We start from the raw sequence: 10,170 nt of genomic DNA, 5'->3' as shown, positions 1-10,170 counted from the left end.
TGGGCGGGGGAAAAAAGAAACAAATCTTGCACAGCTTGAAAAACTCCCACTGACTTTGTTGCAAGCAGTCAAGGGAGTTTATTTTGATTGAAGCTTTTTTTTTTGTTTTGTTTTCATAACGTATGAAATGTTACGTACAATGAATTGCTGTTATTTTATAACCAGGAGCAATTTAACATGACTTTAACTGACTTACTTCTTTATTTTTTTATGTTTTTATTTCTTTTCATTAAATCATGTCTTTTTGTCTTTTACCCTTTATTTGAATGACAAAAAAACTAAAAATGTTGCCATAAGTGATGTTTCTCACGCATTTTGGCACAAAAACAAAATTAGAGGAAAGTTTTCCTACCCGGTACAAAAGAACTGCACACAATCATCATGATTTTTTTAAATTTTTTTCTTATTCAGGCAACCACAGAGGGCCAAAATATTCGAAACAGTTCACGCCGCAGAATTTTGGATACAGCTGTGTGGGCTCTGTGGCATGATGGGAATAACAGTCTCATTGACAGCGATGCGTGCGTTGGAGGAGCCCAGTGACAGTCACAAAAAGTGCTGTTTGTGCCTTGTCGTGGGCACGTGCAAAATTCCCACCAGAAATCCATTTTTTTTCTACTGACCACATACGAGATCATGCAACATGTCCACTTGTCCGCTTGTCCTCCTTTAGGCCCAGGTGGAAGCCCAGAAGGCCACCCAGGAGTTCCAGCGGGCGGTGGAGATCCTTCGGGCCGCCAAGGAGACCATCGCCCTGGCCGAGGAGCGGCTGCTCGAGGAGGACAGCCGCCAGTTTGACTCGGCCTGGCAGGAAATGCTCAACCATGCCACACAGAGGGTGGGTGCCGTGCCAAAACTTGACGCTCATATGTGCGCTTCCCTGTTACTTTTTGGGTCGAATGAACCCGTTATATATATCCGCCCGCTCAAAACTTAAATCTCACATGTGATCGGACACGTGATTTTCTCTGACAGTGAGAAATAGTTTTAACAGGAAGACTCAATTTTTCTATTGGTGTGAATGTGAGTATCAATAAGTTGTTTGTCTATATCAGGGGTGTCAAACTCATTTTTTTCCCGGGCCAGATTTTAGTTGCAGTTTCCCTTTGGAGGGCCGTTATGACTGAAATCATATCAAGAAGTCAAGGATAATGGTTTATTCACCTATTGTTTAAGTGACTGAAATGAGGGGTTTGTTCACAAGAAAATGCTTACAGTATCACTCTTATTTATTACAAATGAGAATTTTAAATTTTGGTCGAGATTTTAGCAAGCATCATGAAAGTCGAAATCTTTGCTTTGCTTTCGCGAGCCACATAAAATTATGTGGCGGGCCAGATCCGGCCCCCCGGCCTTGAGTTTGACACCTGTGGTCGATATGTAGACTCCCCCTGGCCCCTTCCACTGTCCACCACCACCACCTTCTGTGGGATACGTTCCAGCAGGTCACGAGTGATAAAACAGACGGACGCGTCGCCGTCACATCTGTGTTTGCGCAGGTCATGGAGGCCGAGCAGAGCCGAACGCGCAGCGAGGCCGAGCACAAGTCGACCGCGGCCAACTACACGTCCTGCGTCGGCCACATGAAGCAACTGGAGAAGAAGCTCAAACGCTCCATCACCAAATCAAAGTGGGTCCCCCCCACCACCCACCTTCCCTTCGAAAAGAACTCGGGTGTAGCCTTCGTCTGCGTGCTTCGTGAGGAAAAGCAATGTCGATGGAATCCAGATGTTTTTCTTCTTGCTTCTTGTTGGGGTGTAACTCCCTTTTGTAAGAGCCCAGGAATGCGAGTGGTCAGATTGGAGTGTGTCCGTGTTTTTTTTTTTCCCTCCCCCATCTCACTCTTTGCCCGTTTTTTGTCTCCCCCTGCAGGCCGTATTTTGAGCTGAAAGCAAAGTATTATCTCCAGCTTGAGGTGCGTGCGCTGCCACACACAGTCTGTTCAATGTTTGCTTTTGTATTATGCAAATTGTGTTTGCGTTCTCGCTGCCGTTTAATTTGTAATTGACACTCGGTCGTGGGCAAAGCGGGTTCTTGAGCCCAGCGCATCGGGCATTTACCTCATCAAGTAATATAGCTGAATTTAGCCGTTGTTTTTTTCTCTTCAAATGGCTTCACGAACATGCATTGAATATTATTTTAATTATGGATTATTCTGTTCAATATTTTGTCAATTAATCGATGAATCGGATTAAAAAAAAAAAACATGATTCATTGATGCCTTATTTATTTTTGTGAAATTAATGTGTTGATTCAATAAAATAAAGTTGAATAATCAAGGATGTATAACAAAACGCTCATTCCGACGAAAAGGTTGGGAGGAAACGACTGGACAATCATTCAATGCGTCGCTGCGAATTGCGGTTTAAATCTTCACCTTTCGTCAAAACGGCCCTCCGTTGATGAACTTTGCTCATCACATCATGTCGTTTGCCACCCCCTGCTGAGGTTCACTGTTAAACTGAGACGTGAAACTCAAGAGATTGAAACGTCGCATGTTAACCCTTTCAGGGACAGCGCTTCCTCCAGTGGACAGCTTCTCATGTTATCAGGTGACAGGGTGCGTGAAAGGGTTCAAATGCCAACATTTTTTTTCATCTTCCTAATCGCAATGCACCAAACGGCCTGACGGAAATGAACGTCAATGTTACAGCACTGATACATTTTCAAACAACCGCTACATGAACCCACGTGGAGCAGCAACGCATACAAATACAAGTACAGAAATATTCAGCCGTGTCATCGGAGAACTGCGACATGGCCGGGTCATAACACCGTACAAGCAGTTGCAAATTTTCCATGTCCCCCCTGAATTCCTTTCAGCAACTGAAGCGTCAGGTGGACGAGCGGCAGGCCAAGCTGGTGGTGGCGAAAGCCGAGTACCGCGCCGCCCTTCGCAGCCTGGAGAACATCTCCGAGGAAATCCACGCCCAGCGCCGCTCCGTCGGAACTCGAGGGCGGGGCGTCGGCGCCGAGCTCGACGGCGAGGGCTTCGCCGTGGATTTCGACGGCCTGTCAAGTGAGCGTGGTCGTCGCCGCCCGCCGAGCTCTTTCTGGCGGGAAGAGTCTTCAAATCAAAAAAATGCTTGAGGGTCAATCCAAAGTCTTATGCTTTTGTTCCTCACATGCGTGTTTCACGTGCATGCAGTGGTGTCGGTGTGCATCGACGACGACTCGGAGGAAGACGCTCAATCCGCGCCATCCAGTCCATCCGCCTCGGCCACCCTCGACGTGCCCTCACCGCCATCCCCGACCTCCTTGCTGCACATCCCCTCTTCCCCCTCCTCCCCGTCCTCGTCTTCCTCCTCCTGCCCCGGTGCCCTGGAGGTAAGCGGCCCGTTCTGCTCTCACGGCTCAGACTCGCCGTGCGGTTCTGCCCACGGCTCGCCTCTGCTGGGCCCTCGGAGCCAGTGCAGCGGAGCCTCCTCTCCGGACTGTGACCAGGAGAGAGGTGTGTGCTTGTGCATTTGCCTATGTGCGTCTGTGTGTGTGTGTGTGTGTGTGTGTCCCCAGCGCATCACTGTGTCTACCTGCGTATTATGTCCCATCGTTTATAATTAGAGGCTAAGAAATGGTATCTCCACAATTTTAAAAGTATGAATTTTAATTAAAATTCCAAACTGTAGTTTTCAAATACTCCAACTCAACTTGATTTATAAAGCACTTAAGGGCAACCATTGCTGCTTACAAAGTGCTGTCCATGGAATAAAAATCAGTCAGTACTTGGATGATAACTATTCTTTGAAGGATCTCCCCTTAACATTTTGATGGCAATTCATACAGTGATAAAATCGCAAAAGTAGTTTTTAACAATCCTGGAGAACCCACGGGGTCAAATTTGGCCCCTATAAATTCTGCTACTCAAATGTTCCCCTTAAATCCCAAAGGGTCAAATTTGGCCCGAATCCTAAATTAGGATTAAAGCATTAAATATTTGAAAAAGCACATATTTTGGTCTTCAGTGAACATATAGCAGTCATTTAATGTAAAATTCATCATTTTCCAAAGAAGAAAAGGGTTCTTGGGTTCTCCAAGGTTAAAATGGACCATATGTATGGGATTAAAATGCACATTTTTAAAGCTTCCAAAGTGAAAGTTTACAGGCATTAAATATGACTGTCATCATAACATTTATAAAATTTCAAAAAATATTTGCAGTGGGATTTTTCGTAAAATGTTTAAAAAATCATCTGAAGTGAGACCATTTCTAATGAAATATGATTTTGAAAATATTTTAAAGTGGGGCGGTTTTGTCATTTCCTTTCGGGGATTGAAACCAACGAATGTAAACAAATATATTAACAACATATTTTTAAGTTGTCATTTTTTTCTTTTTCTTTTGGGATTCATATTAGCTATATATAAGAAAATCTAATTTTCAAATACATTCCCAATTGAATCTTATGATTTTTTCCATTTACTATTGTACTGTTAAAATCATTGCAGTTCTTAACCATTCACATGTGCGGACTCGGAATAGTCAGTTCCAAATAAGCAGCCTCCCGTTTTTTCCCTGTCTCCTTTTTGTCTGCAGGAGACCGAGCAGAAGGCGCTGAGGCCACTTTGGAAGGCAACGCCAGCAGTCTTAACTTGACCGTTGCGCACACCCAACCGGACACCGACGTGGATGATAAAAAAGAGAAAGAATGTGTGAGCGACGAACTCCCCTCACCGTCAAACATTCCCATACTAACCCGTCTAACCATGTGCTTGTATTTTTTGTAATGTTCAAATAGCCCTCTGTAGTGCAGATTGCCCTATATTTATACTCTTCTATTCTTACATAGTGTTGTTCATGTTTATCGCAAAATAACAAGCAATAAACGTGTGCTTCGGATGATATGGTTTTCACTCGACGGGGGGAGCTCATCTTGTACGCCATCTTTGTGTTGTTCTGCAATCACGTCACGTCATCATGTTCAAGACTGCAATAAAATATGTAAATACTCTCAAAATGACACAATCAACCAAAAAAAAAGGTGAGCATGAGTGCTCTTTAAATGTGCTTGTATTTTTTGTAATGTTCAAATAGCCCTCTGTAGTGCAGATTGCCCTATATTTATACTCTTCTATTCTTACATAGTGTTGTTCATGTTTATCGCAAAATAACAAGCAATAAACGTGTGCTTCGGATGATATGGTTTTCACTCGACGGGTGATTGCACGTTTTGGACATTGTTTTGTTTCTCTTCCATCTTAAACCAGGTTAATGTACGGCATGCGTTGACATCACAGCAAGAAAAACAAACAAAAAAAAAATACAATTCCGCAAGTGACTGGGGTAATCGTAATTGCAAATAAATATTTGTTTTTATGAAAATCAATCATTTAAAACAATATATTTTCATAAAAACATACACAATAATAAATTTAATATAAAAACGTGACCTAATATGCATTTTGTGCTGTACATTTCAGAAAAAGATCTGCAAAGTATGATTATCTAGCTTTTTGTGACAATTGCCATAATGTGCCTTATATTTTTTATTTGTATTTATTTTTTATGTTTTTTTTTTCTTTTTTTTTTAACTGGAGATTAATCACATGACTAAAAAGAAAAAGTCACATGATGCAGCACCAAAATCCTGCCCCCTTTTTCCATCGGATTGGCCAACACTCACGGACTCCCTTTTGATTGGAGGATAAACGACCATGTAGCAAAATTTTTGTTTACGTGTGCAAGTCGGTCTCAGATTGCCGAGCTATGTGTTTTATTTAAATGTACTTTACGAGTTTTTAAATTGACTTTTTTTTTTTAAAAAAATCCAATACTCAGAACATGACGCGGTTGTGCTTCTTCGCTGCGGTTCTGCTGTGGACTGTCTTTGGTAAGGAGAACGTGAACGTTTTCGTAGTTTGACGAACGAAGCTAACGTTTTTATTATTATTTTTTTTTTTAACTCAAAAGTATTATCGTGATCTTGTGGCAGACAGCGTTATGATTAATTGGTTTGCATTGAAATTCATTTGTAGCAACACTAACAGCAGTGCTCATTGCTTTGTGTAAAACAGAGGGAAACAAATAAAAAGGAATGGAACCAAATATCACACCACAGCCCACTTTGAAACCTGTTCATAAAAAGTTTCCTTCCCATTTAAGCAGAAAACAATCAAGCTATCAATATGGTTTGACATCAGCCGACATCAACTGACACAAAACACAATGTGACGAGCGAAGCGTGTGACTGTTGCCTAATTATTTACACGAGATATGAATTCCTGCTGTTCTGCTCTCGAATGAATCAAAACAACATTAACTTAATCTTATCGTCGTGTAATGGAATGCAAATGCACTGTTATTACACAATTCGCAACGTTCACTTTCAATGTTGAATCGTTTCTGAAAACAAAAAAACAAAAACAAAACTGTTTATCTTGTTTGCAGAATCTGAACCAAAAGCTCTGCCTTCCCTTCCCGATTTTGGGACTGCTTATCATGTAAAAGGTGAGGGGGGAAAAAAAACGATTCACTGTTTGCTTTTGTCATCACCACTTTATCTCATGATAGTCTTTCTTGACAGGACTGATTTCATTGCCTTATGCTGAAATTCGGGAGCCCTTTGAAGCCTGGTTTGACCTAAAGGCAAAGTCTAGTCGTATAGACTACTACCATGGTGAGAAACCCTTCTGCATTCTCACTGTTTCTCTGTACTCTGTGGGATGTGAAACCGAGAAGCCGTTGTATCACATACAAAGCGAACGAAGAGAAACAGAAACACTCTTTCTGCTCATCGTCTTGCACTCTCATGTGACCGTGTTACCTTGACAAGAGTGTGTAGTGAAGCACACGCAATTTTTGGGGGGATTTCGCTTACATTTTTATGTTCTTTTTTTTATCTTGAGTCTCTACTTAAACAAAGCATTGAAATTGAGACTTTCAAAACAAGGCGGACGATGAATCAAGACACTGTACACCGGCAATCTTGTTGACATGAAAAGGAAAAATAGTTTCAGGTTCTTTCTTTAGCAATATTTCTTTTCATTACGAGTCTATTTGCTGTTCTTCTTACAGTTAAGGCCAAAATGTTTTGTACCTTGGCCACATATAGAGTTAAAGGGAATATTTTTTTATAGGCTGAAGGGTCGATTATAGCTGAAAATGACGAAGAAGCGATCGAAGAATGTATGCTTTCGTTCTTTTTTTTTTTTTTAAAAAACACAAGCAATCTTTTTATATTTCTCAATAATATCACCTAAATATGAACTCATATGTCAACATTGAATCCAGGACAAGTGTCAACATACCAGCTGGGGGGCGAGCAGCCGTGGGGGGCTTCGTACAAGATTACCCCTGAAACCACCGAGGACGAGCTGAACGTGATGAAGTGCTTCCAGGTCAACGGAACCAAGGACGAACCCGTCACGACGCAAGCGGCCTTGCCTGACGTGAACGGCTTCCAGGTCTTTATCATGGTTTTTAAATCAGTGGGCAAACTATCACTGCTTGAACAATCGATGCTAATTTCCAGTCGTTCGCCAATGGCTTTTCACATTATATCTTAGCATGAAGCTAGAGGACTTTCTTTAAGACCAAATGTAATGGTTTTGGTTTGAAGTTTCGGTTTTTGTGGACAGGGCCCGGACCCTTCCGCGATGAGCAAAAAAATCCTCGCACAGTACTTAGTGGGAGGGGTAAAACTGTAGAACTATTCGTTCCGTGTCTGGCCTCTATTGCACGATAACCACATTGAATCTTGATTGACTGACTTCATTTCCTCCGAAAGTTCCTAAGGATGGAGTACTACGGCGGTTCCCTGTGCGAAGTGTGGCAGAACGTGACCACCGTGGGCTACAAGAAGAACACCTACACGCTGTGGGTGACCCGCTCGGAGGAGCGCGCCAACGGCCGGGTGGATCCGGCCACGCCGCTGCACTACGAGATGATGGGCTACAACACGCTGCTGGGCTCCCATTTTGATAAATACCTGGTGGACTATAAGGAGTTCTCCTCTGACGTGGACCCCACGGTGTTCTCCCTCCCTGAAGGTTTGAACGAAACAACAACAACAAAAAAAATATTCATCTTAAAGATGAAAATAAAAAAATAAAAACGTTTTCTGACAGGTATGAGCTGCGGAGGATTCCCCGGTCCGGGAGTGGAGCATCACTTGCTGGCCAATCCCATGAAAGATCTCATCCACACGTCATCTTGGGGCCACTCGCAACGCATCTTCGACCATTTCAAAGACAAATTTCAGCGTCAGTACAGCGACCAGAGGGAGCACGAGGAGAGAGAGCACGCTTTTCTCCACAATCTCAGGTGGGTGGGGCATGGAGCAAGAGATGTGTTGAAAAAAAAAAAAAAAATTTTAAGTGTGTCAGACACTGATATTCGTTTTACTTTTATAAATGGAGTATTTGTCAATGGATGTTTTTTTTTTAATTTTTTTATTGCATTTGATATTTTTTTATTTAATGTTTCATTTTTGTCTAAAACTCTTGTCTAATAGTATTTGTGTATTTTATTTTTAAAAAATTGTCAGCAATTTCTAGTGGTCATTTTCTAAGATTTGATTTGTGTTCCATGTCGTTGCAGATACGTCCACTCCAAGAACAGAGCGGGTCTGTCCTTCACGCTTGCGCTCAACTCCCTATCTGATCGCACCATGGCGGAGATGGCTGCCATGAGGGGTCGCAAACAGGGAAAGACCCCCAATCGAGGACGCCCCTTCCCTTCCCAGAAGTACAGAGGAATCCAAGTCCCCGAGTCACTGGACTGGCGACTTTACGGTGCATCCACGTCACCCGATAGGCTTTTTCTTTTCTTTTTTCCTTCTTCATTTTTTTCCCCCCCGCATTGCTGACCGTTGTCTTTTTTCTTCCATTTTCTAATCACAGGTGCAGTGACGCCAGTGAAGGACCAGGCCATCTGCGGCTCCTGCTGGAGCTTTGCCACCACGGGGGCTTTAGAGGGGGCTCTCTTCTTGAAGGTGACAGTCACACCTTCTCCCACAGCTCACCATTTGAATATGGAATAAAACATTTTTCAGGAATTGTTTTTGATCAAAGTAATCGATTTTTTTTTTTCCTCCCCAGACTGGTTCCCTGCAGGTGCTCTCCCAGCAAATGCTGGTGGACTGCACGTGGGGCTTCGGCAATAACGGCTGCGACGGCGGCGAGGAATGGCGAGCGTACGAGTGGATCATGAAACACGGAGGCATCGCAACCACCGAGACCTACGGAGCTTATATGGGCATGGTCAGATACTCATCATCACACATAAACACTGCGACTCATTTATTGTACAATTCTGTATTTATGACTGTTTTTATACAGCATCACGGGGGGGGGGGGGCTTTGAAAGATGCATATAAAAGAATTGTTATTATTACCCTACACATCTTGAATGAAAGCTCTTCTGGGCACACAGAACGGCTTCTGTCACGCCAACGCGTCGCAGCTGACGGCTCAAGTCCAGGACTACACCAACGTGACATCGGGCGATGCCGAGGCGCTGAGGTTGGCGCTGTTCAAGAATGGCCCCGTGGCCATTAGCATTGATGCCGCGCACAGATCCTTTGTCTTCTACAGCCACGGTGTCTACTATGAGCCGGCCTGCGGTATGGCAATCCAATACTATTCATGTATTTTAAACCTGCGTGATTAACAGACATCGCGAAATACACCCCAGCATTAGTAATACAAATTTTCGTATTCCTCAGGTAACACCACCGACTCGCTGGACCACGCCGTGCTTGCCGTGGGTTACGGCACCTTAAACGGAGAGCCCTACTGGTTAGTAAAAAACTCGTGGTCCACCTATTGGGGCAACGATGGCTACATCCTCATGTCCACCAAAGACAACAACTGCGGCGTCACCACCGACGCCACCTATGTGACACTGGCCTAGAAACGTGTCACTGTCTCACTTGTGCCACAAGCATGAAAAGCAAAAAATATGTCCACTACACATCATGTGCTTATGACTAAAGGCATCAATAGAGTTGGGTGTTCATTTTGATTTTAAACTACAATCTGATGCTGAAACTTTAATTTTGGGGGACTTTTTGATTCCACTATGTGAGTTCCCGAGGAAAAATAAGCAACAAAATTAATGTGTTGCTTAATAAAAAAATTGTGTCCGTGCCAAATATTTTGATGGTTTACACATGTTTATTGCTGATCAAGGTCAGTCACATCAATAATAATGCTTTATGGTTTAGCAGTGGG

At 43.1% G+C, this 10,170-nt stretch overlaps 2 protein-coding genes across 2 annotated transcripts in view; both read left to right on the top strand.

Moving 5' to 3' along the window:
• sh3bp5a (SH3-domain binding protein 5a (BTK-associated)) overlaps positions 1 to 4,638 on the top strand; it is a 10,480-nt gene extending 5,842 nt beyond the window's left edge. Inside the window, exons 4-9 of the mRNA XM_019876275.1 lie at positions 674 to 838; positions 1,500 to 1,630; positions 1,873 to 1,915; positions 2,824 to 3,019; positions 3,149 to 3,327; positions 4,535 to 4,638. Of these exons, the coding sequence (XP_019731834.1) occupies positions 674 to 838; positions 1,500 to 1,630; positions 1,873 to 1,915; positions 2,824 to 3,019; positions 3,149 to 3,327; positions 4,535 to 4,594 (774 nt within the window). The 3' untranslated portion in view covers positions 4,595 to 4,638. The remainder of the gene's footprint in view (positions 1 to 673; positions 839 to 1,499; positions 1,631 to 1,872; positions 1,916 to 2,823; positions 3,020 to 3,148; positions 3,328 to 4,534) is intronic.
• A 938-nt stretch (positions 4,639 to 5,576) lies between these two features.
• LOC109519620 (digestive cysteine proteinase 2) lies at positions 5,577 to 10,091 on the top strand. The gene is made up of 11 exons (XM_019876274.1): positions 5,577 to 5,828; positions 6,386 to 6,445; positions 6,522 to 6,614; positions 7,229 to 7,401; positions 7,725 to 7,986; positions 8,065 to 8,260; positions 8,537 to 8,730; positions 8,839 to 8,930; positions 9,037 to 9,198; positions 9,371 to 9,560; positions 9,663 to 10,091. Exons 1-11 carry the CDS (start codon positions 5,780 to 5,782, stop codon positions 9,848 to 9,850), a joined length of 1,659 nt encoding a protein of 552 aa, XP_019731833.1. The 5' UTR covers positions 5,577 to 5,779; the 3' UTR covers positions 9,851 to 10,091.
• The last annotated feature ends 79 nt before the right edge of the window (positions 10,092 to 10,170 follow it).

This window comes from Hippocampus comes, unplaced genomic scaffold, assembly GCF_001891065.2.
Source record: "Hippocampus comes isolate QL1 unplaced genomic scaffold, H_comes_QL1_v1.1 scaffold244, whole genome shotgun sequence".
In the NCBI taxonomy this organism is placed as follows: domain Eukaryota; kingdom Metazoa; phylum Chordata; class Actinopteri; order Syngnathiformes; family Syngnathidae; genus Hippocampus; species Hippocampus comes.
Note: the sequence above shows the minus strand (reverse complement) of the source record. Positions and strands in the feature narration are given on the sequence as shown.

Excerpts from the sequence above, each read along its gene's own strand:
- LOC109519620 (XM_019876274.1), top strand. The coding sequence starts at position 5,780 with ATGACGCGGTTGTGCTTCTTCGCTGCGGTTCTGCTGTGGACTGTCTTT. Across the intron at positions 6,446-6,521 it reads GACTGCTTATCATGTAAAAG|GACTGATTTCATTGCCTTAT; the intron begins GTGAGGGGGGAA and ends CTTTCTTGACAG. Across the intron at positions 6,615-7,228 it reads TCGTATAGACTACTACCATG|GACAAGTGTCAACATACCAG; the intron begins GTGAGAAACCCT and ends CATTGAATCCAG.